The 22,562-nt window shown below is 37.5% G+C and overlaps 3 protein-coding genes across 5 annotated transcripts in view; 2 read left to right on the top strand and 1 right to left on the bottom strand.

Moving 5' to 3' along the window:
• The window catches only part of CNT2 (Concentrative nucleoside transporter 2), a 45,661-nt gene extending 39,344 nt beyond the window's left edge, over window positions 1-6,317 (top strand). For both annotated transcript variants that reach the window (XM_073989507.1, XM_073989508.1), the window contains exon 8: window positions 5,964-6,317. In XM_073989507.1, the coding sequence (XP_073845608.1) occupies window positions 5,964-6,064 (101 nt within the window). In that variant the 3' untranslated portion in view covers window positions 6,065-6,317. The remainder of the gene's footprint in view (window positions 1-5,963) is intronic.
• On the bottom strand, window positions 5,923-13,797 carry LOC141405307 (uncharacterized). Of its 2 annotated transcripts, none has more exons than XM_073989505.1 (10): window positions 13,438-13,797; window positions 12,447-12,637; window positions 12,271-12,380; window positions 11,966-12,198; window positions 11,765-11,898; window positions 11,563-11,662; window positions 11,331-11,478; window positions 11,066-11,237; window positions 6,949-7,273; window positions 5,923-6,881 (listed from the first exon to the last, which is right to left on the bottom strand). In XM_073989505.1, exons 1-10 carry the CDS (start codon window positions 13,681-13,683, stop codon window positions 6,270-6,272), a joined length of 2,271 nt encoding a protein of 756 aa, XP_073845606.1. In that variant the 5' UTR covers window positions 13,684-13,797; the 3' UTR covers window positions 5,923-6,269. The 2 variants fall into 2 exon arrangements, with proteins under 2 accessions (XP_073845606.1, XP_073845605.1); XM_073989504.1 differs by having other exon boundaries at window positions 13,423-13,775.
• Window positions 13,798-16,671: 2,874 nt separating this feature from the next.
• On the top strand, window positions 16,672-17,941 carry LOC141405082 (mitochondrial ribosome-associated GTPase 2). Its single transcript, XM_073989066.1, has 2 exons — window positions 16,672-16,866; window positions 16,921-17,941. Exons 1-2 carry the CDS (start codon window positions 16,729-16,731, stop codon window positions 17,917-17,919), a joined length of 1,137 nt encoding a protein of 378 aa, XP_073845167.1. The 5' UTR covers window positions 16,672-16,728; the 3' UTR covers window positions 17,920-17,941.
• Window positions 17,942-22,562: the final 4,621 nt, after the last annotated feature.

The following is a 22,562-nucleotide window of genomic DNA, read 5'->3' as shown; positions in this document are numbered from 1 at the left end:
AGGTTCGAGAGTGACTTAACCCTTGCCCACAATTCACCTATACCGGCTCCAATGTTGCAACTCTTCATATGATTTAACCACTTGTTCCGCTTATGCTCGCCGACCAGCCTGTTAACTTCCAGTGTCAGCTCCCTGACTCTGAGGTCATTGGGGTTGGTTCGGCGAAGCTCATCACGCTCATTTGCTAATCCCGTCGCCTCTGCTGGGATACTTCGGATATTCGACCAATAGGGATATGACGAGCGGCTGCAGCAGTGATGATGTCTCGGAACGTCCTTTCCGCTACCCGAACATCAGAAGGATTGGGCAGTTCTCTGAAGCGGTGATTGGTGAACTCTGAAACCCGGCCAATCAGCCTTCTTATGATTGACGAATGTGCGGCGTTCTATCCTATCCTGATGACATCTGTGAGAGACTGAACTATTTAACCGATCTTACCATCTTTGTCCATTCGAGGATTATGCAGATTTCCGCCATAAAATCAACAGCCACTCTGTTCACCACATGTACAGCGAAGTTTGGAAGAGAATTGAATGTCGTGGTTGACGGTAGCAGAATTCCGACCACAAGCTGCCCCAAAATCTTAGGGGTCACATTCGACGCTACTTTCACGTCGTGCGCGCACGCCACAGCTATTTGCGACAAACTGAAAAGTAGGAACAAGGTCCTCAAGTCCCTAGCCGGCAGCACTTGGGGTGCAGATAAAGAAACCTTGTTGACCACATATGACGTGATAGGTCGGTCTGTGGTAAGCTATGCGGCGCCAGTCTGGTCGCCGAGATTATGTGATACGAATTGGAAAAAGATTCAAACTTGCCCGAATGCGCCCTGAGAACAGCAACAGGGTGCCTCCTCAAATCTTCAGTGGACCATCTACATGAAGAGGCAAAATTCTTCCAGTAAAGCAACACAATGAGATGCTTTCGTTACAGTACCTGCTTGGATGTTACCGTGTGAGCCATCCCAATCACCATCTTGTGGGTAGGCCCGACACATTCAGGCAGATCAGGAAGGATATCCATGCTCTAGAGGGAGAGGTCCAACGATACAGGAGAGAACCCCTAGATCAACAAGCATAACAAGCAGGTTTGAATAGCATTCACACGGACGCAGTTACCAAGGCCTTAAGCAATTATAGTGTGAATAAAGTACTCGGAGTACATCCCCCATCTATCGCAGCTGAGGAGCGTCAGCTGCCACGACAAACCAGAGTAGTTTTGGCTCAACTACGCTCGGGATATTGCAGTCGCCTAAATTCTTATTGGGCGGAAATCGATCGTGCCGTGCAAGACATCTGCCCAGTATGCGGCATGGCCCCGCACGACCCAAAACACCTTTTCAACTGCTCAGCCAAATCTACTCATCTAACTCCAGTGGATCTGTGGTTACATCCCATCGAAGCAGCCACTTTCCTGGAACTGGAGATAGACCCAGAGCCAGATTGAACAGAAGAACGAACATGCAAACATAATAACAAACACTGTTACAACAACAACAACAAGAAATTGTAGCTTTAAGCCCACGTATCGTGTCAGCTGCGATAGATGGGGGATGTACTCCGAGTACTTTTTTCACAATATAATTGCTTAAGGCCTTGGCAACTGCGTCCGTGTGAATCCTATTCAAACCTGCTTGATATGCTTGTTGATCTAGGGGTCAGAGTACGTAAAAATACTTTAAATAACATTTCCAATCGTTTCGTTTCGTATTTTCCATAGGAACAATACAAAACGAAACATAACCCTCGTTGGCCGAGCTCGCTGTTTAGTTTTGTTTTGTTTATATTCGTGAGTGCGAACAAAACGAAAAGCGAAAAGTACTCAACTTCACAAGAGCAGATAGAAAACGGAATAGTACTAAACACATGTGAATAAATCAAAAACGTTTGGTGGTTGATAAAATTCACTGCGGTATGCTGATTGGTGGTTGATAAAATTCACTGTGGTATGCTGATGCTATCTTATAGGGTTGTTAAGCAATCACATGTGTGTGTGTCTGAGTGTGTCATTGACAATACGCACGACAAACGTTTCCCAAAAATACTTCTTGTTTCGGTGGTGAATGAAACAACTCGGCAAAGCATAACCGAAGTTAAATTTCCGCAATCGTACGGTTTCCATCTTTTTACATTGAAAAGTTTGTGTTTTTGTTTTGGTTGTGAGAATGAAACGATTCAGAGAAGCTGAAAAGTTTGTGGCTTTGTGTGATTGGTACGGGAATCGTTTTGTTTGTTTCCGTTCATTGCTAGGGGTTCTCTCCTGTATCGTTGGATCTCTCCCTCTAGAGCATGGATATCCTTCCTGATCTGCCTGAATGCGTCGGACCTACCCATGATTGGAATGGCTCACACGGTAGCATCCAATCAGGTACTGCAACGAAAGCATCTCATTGTGTTGCTTTACTGGAAGAATCTTTGCCTCCTCATGTAGATGGTCCACTGAAGATTTGAGGAGGCACCCTGTTGCTGTTCTCAGGGCGGCATTCTGCCAAGTTTGAATCTTTTTCCAATTCGTATGACATAATCTCGGGACCAGACTGGAGCTGCATAGCTTACCACAGACCGACCTATCGCGTTATATGTGGTCAACAAGGTTTCTTTATCTGCACACTAAGTGCTGCCGGCTAGGGACTTGAGGACCTTGTTCCTACTTTTCAGCTTGTCGCAGATAGCTGTGGCGTGTGCGCACTACGTGAATGTAGTGTCGAATGTGACCCCTAAGATTTTGGGGCAGTTTGTGGTCGGAATTCTGCTACCGTCAACCACGACATTCAATTCTCTTCCAAACTTCGCTGTACATGTGGTGAACAGAGTGGCTGTTGATTTTAGGCGGAAATCTGCATATTCCTCGAATGGAAAAAGGTGGTAAGATCGGTTAAATAGTTGTTCAGTCTCTCACAGATGTCATCAGGATAGGTACCCGACGCGAGGATCGTGCAATCATCCTAATACGTTACAATCTCAATGCCGTCTGGAGTGGGCGGAATACAGGAGAGGTAGAGGTTAACCAGTTCCGGAGATATCACCCCACCTTGGGGAACTCCCTGTTTCACTCTACGGGGTTTGGACTTCTTGTTCCTAAATTCCACGTACGACTGGCGTCCACACATATAATTGACTATCCAACGTTTCAAGCTTGACCGGAGGGTTGTCTGCTCAATGTCCTCAAACAACGTGGAGTGCCTGACTGTATCAAAGGCTTTTGATAAGTCAAGCGCCACCATCACTGTTCTATCGCACGGCCATCTCTGGTTGAGTCCTTGACAAATATGTGTTTGTCGTGTTGTGCTGCTTACGGAATCCATGCTGATGATCGGCAACTTGATAGCTATTTCTGATACTGGGGAGGACTAAGGCCTCAATGGTCTTTGCAACGGGAGACAAAAGCGAAATCGGTCTGTACGATTCACTTTTGCTGGCATCATTGCCGGGCTTCCGTAGTGGGACCACCCTGCCCATTTTCCAGACTTCGGGAACAATGAGGGTGGATAGCGACAAGTTGAGAACTTTAGTGAGATACTCCAGCTGCTTCAGCAGCGGCTCATCCAGCTGCTTCAGCATTCGCCCTGTCACTCTCGGGGTGCTCGACAAACTGTCGATTGAAATAACTTGCGCACCTCTTCGGGTCAGTCAACGTAACGTCGCCAAACGTGACTGAGGTCCTATCTTCCCTTCTTCCAAGGTTCGAGAGTGACTTAACCGTTGCCCACAATTCACCTATACCGGCTCCAATGTTGCAACTCTTCATATGATTTAACCACTTGTTCCGCTTATGCTCGCCGACCAGCCTGTTAACTTCCAGTGTCAGCTCCCTGACTCTGAGGTCATTGGGGTTGGTTCGGCGAAGCTCATCACGCTCATTTGCTAATCCCGTCGCCTCTGCTGGGATACTTCGGATATTCGACCAACAGGGAAATGACGAGCGGCTGCAGCAGTGATGATGTCTCGGAACGTCCTTTCCGCTACCCGAACATCAGAAGGATTGGGCAGTTCTCTGAAGCGGTGATTGGTGAACTCTGAAACCCGGCCAATCAGCCTTCTTATGATTGACGAATGTGCGGCGTTCTATCCTATCCTGATGACATCTGTGAGAGACTGAACTATTTAACCGATCTTACCATCTTTGTCCATTCGAGGATTATGCAGATTTCCGCCATAAAATCAACAGCCACTCTGTTCACCACATGTACAGCGAAGTTTGGAAGAGAATTGAATGTCGTGGTTGACGGTAGCAGAATTCCGACCACAAGCTGCCCCAAAATCTTAGGGGTCACATTCGACGCTACTTTCACGTCGTGCGCGCACGCCACAGCTATTTGCGACAAACTGAAAAGTAGGAACAAGGTCCTCAAGTCCCTAGCCGGCAGCACTTGGGGTGCAGATAAAGAAACCTTGTTGACCACATATGACGTGATAGGTCGGTCTGTGGTAAGCTATGCGGCGCCAGTCTGGTCCCCGAGATTATGTGATACGAATTGGAAAAAGATTCAAACTTGCCCGAATGCGCCCTGAGAACAGCAACAGGGTGCCTCCTCAAATCTTCAGTGGACCATCTACATGAAGAGGCAAAGATTCTTCCAGTAAAGCAACACAATGAGATGCTTTCGTTACAGTACCTGCTTGGATGTTACCGTGTGAGCCATCCCAATCACCATCTTGTGGGTAGGCCCGACACATTCAGGCAGATCAGGAAGGATATCCATGCTCTAGAGGGAGAGGTCCAACGATACAGGAGAGAACCCCTAGATCAACAAGCATATCAAGCAGGTTTGAATAGCATTCACACGGACGCAGTTACCAAGGCCTTAAGCAATTATAGTGTGAATAAAGTACTCGGAGTACATCCCCCATCTATCGCAGCTGAGGAGCGTCAGCTGCCACGACAAACCAGAGTAGTTTTGGCTCAACTACGCTCGGGATATTGCAGTCGCCTAAATTCTTATTGGGCGGAAATCGATCGTGCCGTGCAAGACATCTGCCCAGTATGCGGCATGGGCCCGCACGACCCAAAACACCTTTTCAACTGCTCAGCCAAATCTACTCATCTAACTCCAGTGGATCTGTGGTTACATCCCATCGAAGCAGCCACTTTCCTGGAACTGGAGATAGACCCAGAGCCAGATTGAACAGAAGAACGAACATGCAAACATAATAACAAACACTGTTACAACAACAACAACAAGAAATTGTAGCTTTAAGTCCACGTATCGTGTCAGATTGACATCCTTGACACAAACTTAAGGTTCGTTTGTATCATCTGAAATACCTTTCCCTTGATTTTTTTGTGGATTTTATAATGCGTTCACTGCATTAGTTGGATTGCTTTGACATTTTTGTAGGTCAAAGTTTTTTAATGATGACTGAGCCGTTTTTATCTCTTTCTTGCTCCACTTCTTTCTGCCTTATAGTAACGGGTTGATGTGTTTACACGACGATAAAATTTCCGGTCAATACGATAGGCCAACGTCCCCAACCTTTCTGGCGACCTGTGACGTTTCCTGACTAGAGCATATAACTTAGATTACCAAATATCGTCCGGAATGACAATTCATATTTGTAAGAGACAATTCATATTTGTATCATTGAGATTTTTTTATGAAGCGGCAGAGGCCAAGCGGTTGTTATTACAGTCTTGGATTTCCTGAAACGAATCCATAAGATAGTAGACTAAATGGTCGCATTACACGCCGGTATTCGGATATCTATAACAAAAATAATGCCCCTAACTAGATTAAGTTTAGTTAGTTCATATTTTTCTTAATTCGAAGCACATTGTTTTAATGAAATAGTTGTTTCAAGACACTTTTTTGTGTGGAGCAAATTGTAACCTTAAGCGAAGGCTGCTTTGCGTACAAATTGTAATCACTGACGAGTGAAGACATCCTTACCTTTGGACAACAATTCATAATGAATATTTTCAATTATTTAAAATTCTTTACAACTAATATTCTCTATTTTATTGCAGGTATTTTAATACAAGAAGAGGAAGAAAGTCGTGTTTACGAGAGAATCCTAAGTGCAATGCAAATGAAAAATGTTACATTTGGTATAATTGAAAACCAATAGGAAGAAAATACAATTAAATACTAAAATAAATTTCCGTATCTTGCCTGTCACAAACAAAAAACATGTTAATATGTAAAAATTAAAATGTATTAAAAGCTCAACCTTAAATAAACATACTATTTTAGTTTAAGCAACTATTTATTTAAGTACAACAATGTATAGTCTAAAACAAATTTATTAAGTTTGTGTATTATTGTCAATGTTATTATTTTAATAAACATTTATCAATATTGTGTTTTATACAATTTAACAATTCAATATCTCTATTATCAAATGCTGTCGCAGTTGTCGTTAGTTTTTGGGAATGCTCCAACATTTCATTTAAAATAATTTTGTAATCTTCAACATTACACAGACCATTAGTCACACGTGGTCTTTTGCTAATATGGACATCTGGGAGATCTGTTGTTTTAGGATTGTGCACATTTACATCTTTAAATATAGTTAAATTCTTTGTTTCACATGTGTTTGGAGTTTCCAAAAACTGTTGCAACTTGATTATGTCCGGTGTTTGTAGGGATTTAAGTAAACCAAGACTTTGTGGTTTTTTATGTAGCAAATATTCTAATAAATAAGCACCTAATACTGTTTTTGTTTTAATTAAGTTTTCATTTAGACATTTGGTTATTGCAACATCCAGTTGTGGATCATTTAACATCGTAAATATATGAAAACATTTCCATAAAAATACTTTAAATTTTGTCACCTCTGAAGAAGTTAAAGAAAATATGTGGAAAAAGGCTTTCATCAGGTCGTCCTTGACAATACCAACCATAACAAATTGTTCATGATGGCACCAAATATCTAATAAATGAAGCTGTAAAATAAAACAATTGATTCTTTAGTATTTGGCACAAATAGTAACTGTTCGTTTGTATACTCACAAGTTCAGTGTATTCCCTTTTCAGCAACATACTATTGTGTATGCGCTTCAAATATGTGGTCAATTTTGTATTTAAATAATTAAGTAACTTTTTATTGTCAACGCCACATTTTAGCAGTATTATCTCCTTGTTGGTGCAATTCTCGAAAAATTGTTCAACGTTAGTTTGTGGTAAGCAGGAAATTATAGTTTTCAAAATCATCTCTATTAAGTTCTTCACATAATTCCTTCTGTCGTTATTGTTGTAAGATTTATTCCTTTGCCAAGATTTTATCCAAAACTCTAAGCAGGATTTTAAGTTTGAATCTGACAATTTGAAGAGGTACCTTAAAAGAAAAGTGTTTAAATAAAAATTAGCAATTGCCAATTGTGTGATGAATGTCCGCCACCTCAGTGGCAAATTTGATAAATATTAAAACAACAATAATTGAATTATGACAGACTATTTTGAAAAAACAAAATTGCAACAGTTATCCTAATAAAAACGCCGCCAAGGTTCTGATTGAAAAACTCTGGCAGAGTTGTATGTTTGGTTTTGGTTAAGCAGAACAAAAAAGTGGGTTTGGTGCATTAATTGCAGTTCAACGACACAGTGGTATCTTATTTTGCAAACACTTTCTTTGGAGTTATGTTGCCAAAGAAAAAGTTCTCATGGAGATTGATCTTTAGTCACTCTTATATTATGAGCCGACGATTGATGATTGGGTATAAAAAGTTTTTTGTTGAAGGAATTATTGAAAAATAACTTTACAAATAATATAAGTCAAATGTTCCGACTTTTGGAGCTATTCTTAAGGATGAAACATAAACTAATATATTTTTAACAAGTAAAAAAGTATCAGTCGGCTTTGCCGACTGAGATATACCCTCAGCCTGTATATGTTGAAACAATTTTTCCCAAAAACCGTATGTATTTAGGGGTTTTTAAAAATGTTGGGAATTTGAACCGACAAAAATGTTCATTAGGATTAGAGATCAAAAGTTTTGCGGTGGAGATACTAAAAGGAATCGATTTACATTGACCATTAAGTGGATCTCCAGCCACTAAATATGGTGCCATAGGGGGTTTTTACACCCTTCGGGATGTTTGCTCAAGAAGTATGGACTTGCCCCTGAAAAAACGTTTACAATCGTAATTGAGGCAGCGAATGCAAGTTGCTTCAAAAAAATTAAAGAGATTGGATAGCAGTGGACAAATATAGTCCATATTTGAACCTGATCTATATCTGGTAGATATATTAGGATGTGTAAAGTATGGACCAATTCGGCCACTCTCTTCAAGAATTATCGTACGCACAAATTTTCCGAACATTTTTTAACTTTTGTGGGGGAGGTACCTGAAGGAGTGGACCGATATGCCTTATCTTCAAACGTAAACTATGTATGGACAAAATATTATTAGGACCAAATTTTGGATCAGTAGATCCCTTCTAGGGTTATCTTTCGCTCCAACCACCTCACACGGTGTCACAGGGGTTTTTGCAACTTTCAGGCTATTTTCTCAGGAAGTATGGACTTACCCCTAATGAAACTTGTACCGTCGTATGGAGGGCACTGAATACAAGTTGCTAAAACAAAAATCAGAGCGATTCGAGAATCGATTGCTTCGTTCGAGAGTTATCGTGCGCACCAGCCAGCCAGACAGACCCACAGACGGACGGACATTGCTCAATCGACTCCAAATTGTCTGAAACACATCTCGTCCAAACATTCTTGGGGTCTAAAACCATTATTTCGATGAGGCACATTTTGACTGTATGAAAGTTTATATACCCTCGTTAGCATAAATGCTGAGGGTAAAAAAGATTGATGTAGTTTTGTCCCATGTCTGGAACCACTGTGCAATGATCCAACCCAAATTCCAAGTGCCAAATTACAATTTCAATTGCATGAACATGTACTAATTTGAAAAAAATTAAAACACTGAAAACCTTACATTCTCATCTACAGACATCCCCGAAGGGGAAGGGTTCATTTCTCTCGTATCAATGAGTGCACCCCCATTAATATTAGCTCAATGATGTGTGCCATCGAGTTTGCTTATCATCGCACCACGGTGGCAACCAGAACATACATCTAATACCTTAAAATTATTACAAATCGATCGATATCGTTATATGGGGGCTACCTAAACGTGGGTCTATCATTTTAGGGAAGTTTTTTGACCACCTTAAGGTAATTAAGTATGCATTGTTCAAATGAGACTTTCAGAAACAAAACACCCCCCAGATATGTGAAGCTCAAAATAATCACACACAAAAAAGTAAGCAACGATTATATAATTGATAATCTGACGTTTCGAGCATGGCCGGAGGGTAGTCCATTTAATGTCTTCAAGCAGTGTGGAGTGTTTGACAGTATCAAAGGCTTTTGATAAGTCGATAGAAACTAACACTGTCCTATCGCACGGCTTGTTTTGACTGATTTCTCGACTAATATACATGCTGATGTTTGGCAACGGGATAACTATTTCTGACGCTGGGAAGGAGTACAGCCTCAAAATTCATTGCTACGGGCGAGAAAAGGAAATCGGTCTGCATGATTCACCTATGCTGGCATCCGGGCACAATGTTGGTGGCTAGCAACATTCCCTAGCAACATTCCCAACATTCCCATAATTGATGAAAGTACAACTTTAAGAGGTAATGGAATAGGGTGTTCTTCTGATTGACCCAATTATGGGGAGATGGTCTTATCCAAGAGAAACGACGGGATGCCAGGTGACGTCTATTGTCAATCCAGCTGACACGATGTTTATATTTCACCTAATTCTGGTAGGGGCGTTCTTATTGACCGCGCAAAACTCAATCTACTCTGCCAGCCGCATAACCCTCTGATCATTTCCGATTATCGAATACCACAATTCATGATGAGATTAAAGTTACCTAAGACTAAACGGTTATGACCTTCCAAAAGCGGGATAATGCTGTTGTTAAGCTTGGTTTCGGCACCGTCTATATATAATATTCTTCCGTATTATCAAATCCACTATTTTCTCGAACTAACCTCAGAGTCCATTGTAATTAAATTGCAAAAGAAATGAATTTACAGCGATTGGACGGAAACGGTTCGAGTTAAGGCTGCTGTTGGGGAGTCTCGTATTCTGATGACAATTCACTCGGGGCTGTATTCACTTAGCATGCAGCAAGATAGCCCATGTCGTAGTCCCTCACATGGACGAGTTCAAGGCATATGCACCAGGTCCCGGCATTTATTGCATCTCACCGAAGTATGAGCGTGGTGTATGCGGATGTGATCAACAGAGCCCATCCAAATTGGTCATGGTGTTTCCTTCGTCCCGGCAAAGGCCAAATTAAATCGGAACAGGCATTCCTGGATATGCTGCTCCCAACACAGAAAAACGATACAAGTACAAACATATGTACATTGAGGTGGCAGCTGTTGCACGGATGTTTTGTGGTTCCGGATCAATCCGGTAGCAAGGCAGTAAGCTTCAAGAGAAAGTTCTAATGCAGTTCCATCTAAAACTGGTGACTGGTAATCTAGAAGTTTTGCGCTTCGTCGCGAATTCTCTGGCCAAGACCATTGTCAAGAGCCTAGAAAGACACTTGTACCAGAACCCATTACATAGGGTAAGACAAGTTGGTAAAAATTTATAGAAAGACAAGAATTTAATTTATTACCAGAAACTACAGTAGAAGTAGGAAATCTTCACCCTGTGGTGTACCCTTGCTAAAAGTTTTCCTCACGGAAGTCTCTCCTATGCTTGTGTCATCAATTATCCTTGTTTCCAATCTATTCCACTAGGATAGGAGAAATTCATGTATTGCTGAGATCGTTTTGAATGAATTTCATTATTGAAAGCCCTCTATATCGGGAAAGACCACAAAAGTAGTGGTTGATTTTCCATATTCTTCTCAACGAGCCCGACCTTCTCATTACAAGTCGGGAGAGAACATATATCGATCGATTTACCAATTGATGAATAGTTTAATATGTGCTACTATGTCGGCAAATGTCGTGGGATCTACCTTCAGAAGGCCTACGGTTTCGGGTCAATCCGTTAGAAAGAACCCGCTGCCGTGGAATTGTAATACAAATTCTAATACGAATACAATTTGTCATAGCAATTGGAGAAAAAAGAAAAGAAAGCTTACCCATAATATATTCGTAAAATTTCACAACTTGTGTACGCTTTTATCCAGTTGGACTCAATTACATGTTTACACAATTGCATGTGTAGTTCACCAGTAGCATCTTGAGCGACAAGTGTTGTAAAATATTTCAGAATTTTTGAAAATTTATCAGAATCTACAAACACCAGAGGACCTGCAAAATTATAAAAAGTACATGTGGACATGTATACATATTTAATTAAATAAGTCAATTATATAAAAACTTGAACAACAAGATCGAACATACCATCAAAAAGTGTGTTGAATATGCGATTTAGAAACGGAGCATCTGAAGAATAGCTTCTATTTTCATCACAACAAATTGCCAAATACTCCAAAACTATATCACAACATGAAAATTTGCTGTTGTCTTCCAAAAGATGTTTACTTAAAAGCTAAATAAAGTATGAAATTTTTAATATATTATTAATAAAGTTGTTTCTACAACAACGATTAGAAAGTACATGTGTGGGACTTACATTTTCAATAGTTTCTCTTTGATTTGAATTAGCTAAAATATCATTTAAGTCAGATTGAATACTGTCAAGGAGTTTGCTATTAATATTCCCTTTCAGTTGGCTAAAATAAGAATAACTAGTAATTACTACTACTAATAATTATAATGAAAAATTCATTCTAAATTCCGAATTATATAATAATACATAATCTAAACAAACTTACTGAACAAACGTTGTATAAACTTCAAAATATTCTGCAGCCGATGGCAAGGTTGAAGCATTTTTTCTTACAATTTTTATTAATTTTAAATAGAACTGTGCCACTTTTAGGAAGTTATCATTATTAAGGGCGGATTTCTGTAATGAATGATATATTCTGCATTGCATTATTTTGAATAAAAAAGAAACAAACGAATTATCTTACGTCTTCCTGAAAATATTTAAAGAGTTTTCTTAATTCCTGAATAATACCGGAAATTGGTTTTTCAGTCGATTTTCGCTTCAATTCATTCAATGAATCTTTAAATTCAACGTCTATTTCCATGGGCGTCTCGTAGCATTTACCAGAAATTTTAGCAACAATACGCCAAGTTTCAATGGAAAGTTTTATGTCGGTCGATGATATTATTGAGGCAACATCACAGAGGGATTTCAAAACTGAAAATATTGCAAAGGAAAATCAATGTGTTAAAATAATAAAAATATATTAAAATAAATAATATGTTTTACCTTTATCAAGACCTTGTATATCTTCCGAATTTTGCAATTCAATTTTAAACATATTTTTAGTTAATATATGCAACAAATGTTGATGAATACTTGTAAGGGGTTGCATGTTTCTGGAAAATAAAAGTATTTTCTTATTTTTTAATAGGACATACATATTTTTGTTTTCTTTTACATACCCTTTTCTAGCAAATTTATTTGTTTGTATTATAATTTCAAAGCCGAATGCCAAAATGAGACACAAAATGTGCATGTCCAAGTCGCTGATTATTGTTTGTAGCCATTTGATAAATTCTTGTGTATCTGTCCACCATTGATTAAGATGTTTGGATGTAACTTCAGATTTTGAGGAGACAGCATTTCGGACAAACTGGAAAAAATATGAATAAAGAAATATTAACTATGGGAAAGATAAATAACATAAGTAATAATATTTTGTAGGAACATTTAAGGCATAAGTCGATACAGTAGACGAGTGATGGATGGCGACTGGAGAGTTTCCAGACTTTACAATCAAGAAAGCAACAGCTTTGATTGGATCTTCATGTCGTCATTATCTAAAAAGTCCTTTAAGAGCGTAGAATGCGTTGAAACAAGATTCATATATTGGGGAGATGAGAATGCTGTGGAGTGTGCACGTCAGGAATAGAGTTGAAGATGTCCACATATCCTCATGCTTCCATTTGAGATGACGTTTAAGTCGTCCGTATATACCACAGCTATATACTACGATCAAAATGTATAAATGTGGTTAGAAGTCCCCAAACGTATCTATGTCTGGTAAGCTATAAGACATCAATGTGGTCCGTGAATACATGTATATCTAGAGACTATCTTAGCTATGTAATATGTCGATCTTGCAATAGACAATCGGTCTTTTCATGCATACAAATGATATCCATGTCCTCTAAGACATAGACAGGAAGTTGCTGGATAGGATACGATTTATCTGTCGTTATTGGCTGCATTCTACTAGAGCGGACATTTAATGAACTGATGACAGAGATTTAATGTTAATTTTTGCTATAATCTGCCGTAAAGATTTGAACTAGATGAAATCGAACTAAAGGAAATCGACTGCTACCTATCAATACCAGTCGTATTTCCTTTAGCATTAAGGTAAATGATGTGTGTACTCCATACAATTATTGTTACTTTCAATATACTTGCATTATCCAGCAATTTTTCCAAATATCCGATTATCTCAACCCAATCTTGATTTGTAAATTGTAAAGTATCATAGGCTTTAAGTAGCTTTTTAATCCACAAATTGTATACATCTTCAGCTGGCGCTGAACTACTTTCACATATTTTCAAAGCCTGGTATTTGTCTATGCAGACGGAGATGTCTGCAATTTCTAATTGTGTCAACTCTTCAAATGTTATTAATATTTGTTCATCAGAAATGGAGGACATCGTATATAGACTCAGAAAAAATAAATTACAAATTTAAATCTTCAACTTTAGAAAAAAACATAAAATGTTTACTTTAAATTGGGCGCGTAAAACAGCTGTTTTTCTCAACTGACTGACATGGCAGAATTACCAAGGTAGATGCGTCAGCCCAGCTGATCGAATGTAAAATGTCCATGGCACAATTACCAAGGTAGATGCATAGGCGAATAGCTACAACTATCATGGTACAATAATACAGGTAGCATTATCATGCCAGCTGATGGTAACATAATGTGTCAATTGCATTGAATTGATGTCAAATGTTGACATCTTATGTTACCAACAATTGCCGATGCGACTACCTGTGTATTTGTACCATGACAACTATGATACAATTAAATAGGTAGATGCCTCAGCCGAGCTGATCGAATCTAAAACGTCAAAAAAAAAAAAAAAACTAGGAATTCGCCATGAAAAATCAAAACAAAAAACCATATGATTCGGTAAGTAAGAGATAGCATGTGTTCACTTTATAGACAAACACAAGCGAAAAAAGAGACAACAGGAGATCATTTGCCGAAAATTTTTAAATTTTACATTACAAAAAAAGTTGCTTTGTTGTAGCAATACGCCGTTGTTTCTACCTATTTAATTGTACCATGCGTTTGAGTATTTGTTTTGATTTTTCATGACTGTTTCAGAACCTGCAAGAAGCTACTAATTTTTACTACGATAACATTTTTTCCTTTAAATGCCTGTTCCAGAACCTGCAAGAAGCTACTATTTTTTACAACGATAACACCTTTTCCTTTGTCCGTGTTTATACGTTCAAACTGAAATGGCAAATTTTCTTTTCAATAGGTCTGTACGATAACCCAAAAGTTTGTGCAAATTTGCACAAACTTTTACAAAATGCTGTTCGATAACAAACTTGCAAAGTAAAAGAGAGAGAATTTGGAGACAATTGTGAGAGAATATTGGAGAGTTTTGGAGACTTTTGGTTACAAGTTTTTGCAAGGGAAATTTTTCTTGTAAGAACTTGCAAGTTTGTTCAGCTGATTTAAATTCGAATGTTTTGTGGCAGACGTCTTGGCAAAAACATAAACAAACGTTTGGCTATTAAAATAAATAGATATAAAAAGGGAACAAATATTAAATAAATTTTGGAAAACGATAATGTATGTAAAATAACTTATTTTGTAGCTTGTGGTGACTATTTTATTATTTATTTTATTTAATCTTTTTCCGCCAACTTCTTCTTGTTTATCGAATCAGCTGACTTCTTGCAAGTTTTTACAAATTGCTGTTCGATAACAATCTGTAAATTTTTTGCTTCGAGAGAGTAAAAATGGTGGAGAGAGGTTACTGAGAACTTGCTGAGTACCTGCAAGTACTTTTTACTTGCGAAGTTATCGTACACACCTAATTTCTTTTAAAATTTCCTTGCAGTTTAGACACGCAAATAATGTTTGCGGAAATTTTCTGACTCTTCTTCACACTCATTTTTTCGTTTGATCTTGCATAGGCAATACTAAGACAATATTGCTTATAGAAATTAAATTAATGTTCATTAAAAATTAAATAAATACATACATGTATGTTTACTATTTATTTTTACAGATAATTTTTTGTTCAATTTATTTTTCATCACAAAAGTTTTTAATTCAAGTGTATGCGTTGTTGTTTGTTTGCCGGCGGAGAAAATAAAATGAAAGAAAATGCAAAAGAAATCTGCAAAGAATAAAGAAACAAAACAGAAATTGCTAGTAAAGGGGTATGTGTACCCCCTCTTATTCCTCTCTACTCCCTCGCCCATAAACTCAATTTTCTTTCCCATTAACTTTAAACGTCTAAACATCGACTTTATGATATCGGAAAAGATAGTAAATAGTAAAAAACTTGCAATTCTGGAACAGACATTAAGTTATCGAAAATAAAGTAAAAATTAGTGGATTTTGCAGCACTGGAACAGACCAAATAATTGAATTATGTTCAATAGTATGTTTATATATAAACGGATTTAACAAACCCACTGGGTTTCAAATGTCAATTACTTTGCTTATACGTCATATAAATCCTCATTAATGCTTGGTTTACATTTACGAAATCCACTCGATTTCAACTGTCAAATCCATACGTTAAACGTCAAATGAAATCCAATGGATTTCAGATGAGATTTCATTTGACGTTTGAGCTATGGAATTGACAGTTGAAATCGAGTGGATTTCGTAAATGTAAACTTATGCTTGGTTTACATTTACGAAATCCACCCGATTTCAACTGACAAATCCATAGGTTAAACGTCAAATGAAATCCAGATGAGATTTCACGTCACACAGGCATGTTTTGAGTTTTTGACAACAAATACATGTCCTGTCATGTATGAACGCACAGATACGTCAAATGAAAACTCATATGAAACCATTGGATTTCATTTGACGTTTAAGCAATGGAATTGACAGTTGAAATCAGGTGGAATAGAAATATACCAGCAAAATTTATGTGAAGTTGTTCTATGTAAAGTAGTGATTGCAAAGTTTTTTGAAGCAGTCCATGCAGAGTCGTGAAAAAGCCCCCCGTTTATTACATTTTGGAACTAGTTGCAGTTTGTAGGTCCCTACAAACAGCAACGTTAATTCTTCAAAGACAAAAAATGTCAACATTTCTAACATTTTGTTATAAATTAAAAATACAAACAGTTGAATTAATTAAAAGTTGAGAACAGTCAAAACTAATCGTGTGTACCCCGCTTAAAGCTGGCTACACATTGTCAGTTTTGAATGACGATATTTCGCAATTATCGACAACTGTCAAAGCGGCCAGCAACCACAAAACATTTTGTGGTTGCATAATGAATGACAAAAATGAATGGCCACACTAGCAAGCAACACCAAAGCTGTCATTCATAACTGACAATGTGTACCCAGCTTAAATACTCATTGATTCTTTTTAATATCAGCTGTTGTAAGGTTAGTTATGATTTTTAATTTATAGATCCCTCCCTTCTTTCTCTTCTTTGTTTTGATTTCTATTTTTGTGCGGGATTGTGCCGGGTTCAGGAAAGAAATGTCTCTTAGACTTCTATCGTCCATACTTCTTAGGCGATATTGCACTGCGAAACCTTCCAAGGAATGGCTAAAAGACAAAGATTTAGCTGTCACAGCCTTACGGCCAAAAAAGGCAAAATCCGATAGAATTTATCAGGTAATAACACGCATGAAATATTGCACAACAAACAAATTCTAATGCAAATTACAGCATCAAAACTTTTCAGATATTAAAATGATAAGGACGGTGGGTGGCAAAGGTGGCGATGGTTGTATTTCATTTTTACAATTGTGGTGTAACGAAAGGGCCGGTCCAGATGGTGGCGATGGCGGTAACGGTGGGCATATAATATTCGAGGCATCTGCTAATGTCTCTAATCTTTATCATATATCGAATAAAATCCAAGGAGATGAGGGACAGAAAGGCACAGACAAAAACTGCCATGGAAAAAATGCCAAACACACCGTAGTCAAGGTGCCCATCGGAACTATTATACGCAATGAAAAGGGTGAAATTATTGGAGATCTTAGTCGTGAAGGTATGATGTTCATTGCTGCACGAGGTGGTGCCGGTGGCAAGGGAAATGCTTTCTTTGCCAGTGAAAAACAGAATGCACCCAAGATATGCGAACATGGTCCTCCGGGCGAGGATGTCAGCTATATATTGGAAATGCGTTGTATAGCAGATATTGGCATTATTGGTTTTCCTAACGCCGGTAAGAGTACGCTGCTGAACGCTATTAGTAGAGCCCGACCCAAAGTAGCTCCCTATGCTTTCACAACATTACGTCCAAATATTGGCATGATACAATATGCTGATAATTTCCAATTGGCTGTGGCCGATCTTCCAGGCATAATACCAGATGCACATCGTAATAGAGGATTGGGATTACAGTTCTTAAAACATGCAGAACATTGTACAGCTTTAATGTTTCTATTGGATGCCAGTGCCTATGAACCTTGGTTGCAATATGAAACTTTGCTGTACGAAATGAGTCAATTTAGTGAAAAATTAGCGAATTATCCAAAGATAATTGTAGCAAATAAAATTGATGTGCCTGAGGCAAAGGAAAACCTGATGGAACTGAGAGAGAAAATTAATATGCCAGTTATTGGTATTAGCGCCAAAGTTGGTACAAACCTGAAAGAGCTACTGAAAGCAATGAGAATAGTACACGACGAAAAGAAAGCAAAAATGAGCTGTGAATAAAAAAGTAAACTATTGGAAAAAATATTGTTGTCTTTTTTGGGAAGTGGAAATTGGATAATGTATAGATAAATCTAAAGGCCTGCGTACATAAGCTGCCTCGCCTGGTTGCCTTGCTTTCCTGCTTCATTTCTGACATAATAAAAATAAAAGAATAAAGAAGGCCTAGCAAATTTCGGTAAAGGTAAGGTAAACAGGCAAGGCAGCTTATGTACGCAGGCCTTAAATTTGCATAAGTAGACTCCCGACTCTGCCATGCTCCCGACTTTTGTTTCATTTCCGACCAGGGAGACGATACATATGTACATGGCTGACTTCCGAAACGTCATAAAACTGGTTTGTTTCAATTATTGCTGGTGCATTGTAAAGGTATTTTAAATACACACCATTGCGAAATAATCTTAATGCATCAATTTTCTACCTGATGCTTATCTTATGTGTATGAAGTTTTGGATTGCAATACTTCGCATTAATTATGTATCATAGCGATATGGAATAGGATGCTTAAGACATTTACAGATATTAACAAAGCAAATGACGTTACGGTAGTCAGCCCATATGTACCCAGCAAAATTTGGAGGAAGGTTTCCATGCGATGACGTGATTTCATGACATCTTTTGCATTGGTTCAAACGAAGTCGTGAAAGATCCGATCTTTTCATCAGCATTTGAACCCATGCAAAGGCAGTCATGAAAGATCCGATCCATTTAAACCAATTCCATCAATCCAATTGAGATAAATTTTGTGTTTTTATGTATACACATAAATATGTAAGATTAAATATTTACAATAGGCTTGATGTTGTCGGCGACTCGAAATCACAACCAACGTTGTTAAAACTCTAGTCGTAATGATGGTGTCATTGCAAAGGGTTGGGGAAATGACATGCCAAAGCATTGGTGGAAATGTCATGCCAAAGCATTGGTGGAAATGACATGTCAAAGCATTGCGCTATAGGTAATTGGTTTGTCTTTTTACGTACTGAACTTTACTGAACATTTTTTCTTCAGTAAAGTTTTGACAATTGTATAATTGAAATGTTGCTAAACATTACTGAAGAAACAATGTTCAGTAAAGTTCAGTACATAAAAGGACAAACCTAATTTTCCCTGTTTTTGAGGCAAAAAGTCGATTTTACAACTTTTAATAATAATAATTTTTTTAGTTGGCATTGAAAAAAGAACATGTCAAAATTTATTAATATGAATGATATTTTTCAAAATAGCGTCATTATCGCGGTTTAAATTGCACAGAAGAACTAAAAAATATATATATATATATATTGTAGGGCATATTTCAATGTATTTAAAACCGCGGAAAAATAAACCAAATATAAATATATGTAAAATGGAATAGATTGGAAATTGGTATAGGAATTTATTTAATATATAATATATGTAGCTTAAACATTTTGGGTGGCGACCAAAAAACACAAAAAGTCAGAAATAAATATTTTATTTTTCTTAAACTCACTTCATATAAACTTAAGGCCTGCGTACATAAGCTGCTTTGCCTGATTGCCTTGCTTTGCTGCTTCAATAAAAAATAAAAGAACAAAGAAGGCCGACCCAATTTCCAACTGATGGCAACCCAGTTCAAAAATTCGTCTTTATTCTATTATTTTTATTACGTCAGAAATGAAGCAGGTAAGCAAGGCAATCAAGGCCTGCGTACATAAGCTGCTTTGCCTGATTGCCTTGCTTTGCTGCTTCAATAAAAAAATAAAAGAACAAAGAAGGCCGACCCAATTTCCAACTGATGGCAACCCAGTTCGAAATTTCGTCTTTATTCTATTATTTTTATTACGTCAGAAATGAAACAGGTAAGCAAGGCAATCAGGCAAAGCAGCTTATGTACGCAGGCCTTTATACTAAATTGACCTGTTTGGCCGTGATTTTGCCAACTAGAACAAATTACTGAAAATCTTCTGCATTGGTATTACTAGGTTTCAAAACCCGATTTTGCCCGTTTTTTTATATTTATGAGATTTTATTAGGTTACTTCTCAATAAAAAGTTTTAAAATTGTGGAAGTTTGGTTTGAGGAAATAAATAACGAATATAAAAAATATTGTTGTTTACAATTTTATTGCAAGTAAAATAAGTAATGGCGACAAAATGTTCGGTATATCCGTGGTTTTCTATAAACATATTAATCATTGATACGGTTTAAAGGAGTACTAAATTCGTCTTTATTAAAGTATATTCGAAAAATATACAAAACTCTAGTAACAATTCTTTGGAAAATCTACTCGCCGTGACAAAATTTGTGTTACTTACTACCGTGATCGTTTTCATCAGTTTGTTGTGTATAAGAAAACTAATGAAAATGGCATTGGAAAAAAATAGCTTTGTTCGTTATATATGTAGTTGCTTATAACCGCTGTTCCTTATATCCGAATTTATCTGTAGAAATCTTTGTTTTACCTCACTTTTTCACAAAAACAATTTAAAAAGTTAAAAAATCCTTTAATTCCGCTGTTATTAATTTTTGTCTCAAAAACAGGGTAAATTACCTATAGTGCATTGGTGTAAATGACATGCTATGGATCCAAAAATTAATAGCATCTTTTGGGGTCCACGCTCATATAAAATTCATCGATGAAGATGTTAAAAAGACGACATGCCAGATCACTTGCAGCCATGATTGAATGGTATCTTTGGAATCGAACATTTTGCTGGGTATATATTGAGCCAAACATCTACACACAACGCTATATACATATATCCGCTTCCTTAAATTGTGTTTTAATTTTCTGTTTCTTGTCGGTAGCTACTTATAGTACGGTTACACTAGAGTTTTTTGCTGGGTTAACCCACTTCGAGAGGATTTATTTGACGTTTGCGCTATGTAATTGACATTTTAAATCCAAACCCACTGGGTTAATCCGGTTAAGTGTAAACGGGGGGCTTATCTTTCCTTTACCGACCCACCTCAGAAAATTTTGAAAAAATTACCACACATAGTGCTTTTTATACCGATTCCAACCATGTATTGCTTTTGTTGCGGAAATGTATACTTCCCGAGATATAGGGCTCCAAAGTTCCACAACGGACCTAATCTAAAATGTTGGCAAACAACCGCAGAAATTTATTAAAAAATTACCACTTATAGTACTTTTTACACCTAATCCAACGATGTATTGATTTTGTTGCGGAAATGTATACTTCCCAAGATAGGCCTCCAAAGTTCCACAAAGGCCCTAGTCTAAAATTTTGGCAAACCGTCCGCAGAAATTATTAAAAAATTACCAAAATAGTGATGTTTATACTGATTTCAACGATGTATTATTTTGTTGAAGGGTACGTATACTTTCCGAGATATAGGCCTACAAAAATATTAAATTTAAAAAAAAAATTGTTCCCGTTCCCGAGATTTGCACCTGTCCATAGGAGAAAGTCCTAAATCCCGGTAGAAGGCCGGCTATTTAGAGAAAAATCTAATTTAAAAGAAAATTCTGTTCCCATTCCCGAGATTTGCACCTGTCCATAGGAGAAAGTCTTAAATACCGGCGAAGGCCGGCTATTTAGAGAAAAATATATTTTTTTCATAATTTTCTGCGATGTTTTGCCAAAGTTATAGGTTAGAGCCTTTGTGGATCTCGGGAAGTATACATTTCCGCAACAAAAGCAATATATGGTTGGAATCGGGATAAAAAGCGCTATCTGTCGTAATTTTTTCATAATTTTATGCGGTGGGTCGGTAAAGGAAAGGAGTTCCACATAAAGAAACATGTTATCGTAGTAAAAATAGTAGCTTCATGCAGGTTCTGGAACAGAGCATATATTAGCTCTGTTCCTTTACGTGCAAGAATCTTCAAGTTTTACCACTTTTTACTTGAAAAGCGTTCCTTTACTTCAAACACCATACAATTCATATGGGAGCAATTTACAACTTTTACTACTTTTGCCGGTTTTACCATTTTCAAAAGAAAAGGTCCGTGTTTCTTTTTAATTTGCAGAACTGCAATGACTAGAGCTGGCAAAAAATCGATGGCACTGTCGATAATATAAAAAATTAAGTTTCGTTAGATAGTTTTGCCTATCGATATTATCGGATTGAATATCCCTACGTCCCGGTCCACACTAGAGTGATTTCATTGAAAAAATTGCATGAAATTATGCGTCTCTAGATCGACTTCCATAGTAAAAAATAAAAAATTCCAGAGTAAAATCATAAAATTGCTGTAGTGGGGAATTCGATTTAAGAACGCCTAATTTCATGAAATTTTTAAATGAAATTCACGCTAGTGTGGACCGGGACCAACCGAAAATCTTTTGAAATTAATAGTGGGTGCGAGAAAGTTCGTAGTCACACGTATTTTTCGGGAAAGTACATTTTTATGTCTTTTTATCAATTAAAAACAAATGTTTTTTCTCCTTTATATTTCCGTGAGCAACTTGCGCAAAATGCGAACAAAAGCATAGACATTTCCGTCATTTTTATTTCCAAATTAATGGTGATGACAAGTTAACGATAATATCTATAGCAATCGATTTTTTTAAATGAAATATCGAAAGTTTCTAATATTGAGAATGTCGATATTTTGCCAGCTCTAGCAATGACCGGTTAAAGAAAGGCACGTCATTTATTAAGGTTGCACTCGCTAAAAACATATGAGCGCTCTCTCTGCGTTACATTACGTC

This window comes from Musca autumnalis, unplaced genomic scaffold, assembly GCF_047663935.1.
Source record: "Musca autumnalis isolate F117 unplaced genomic scaffold, ASM4766393v1 scaffold_5, whole genome shotgun sequence".
Taxonomy (NCBI): Eukaryota; Metazoa; Arthropoda; class Insecta; order Diptera; family Muscidae; genus Musca; species Musca autumnalis.
The sequence above is the reverse complement of the archived record's forward strand: the minus strand, read 5'-3'. Positions and strand labels throughout refer to the sequence as shown.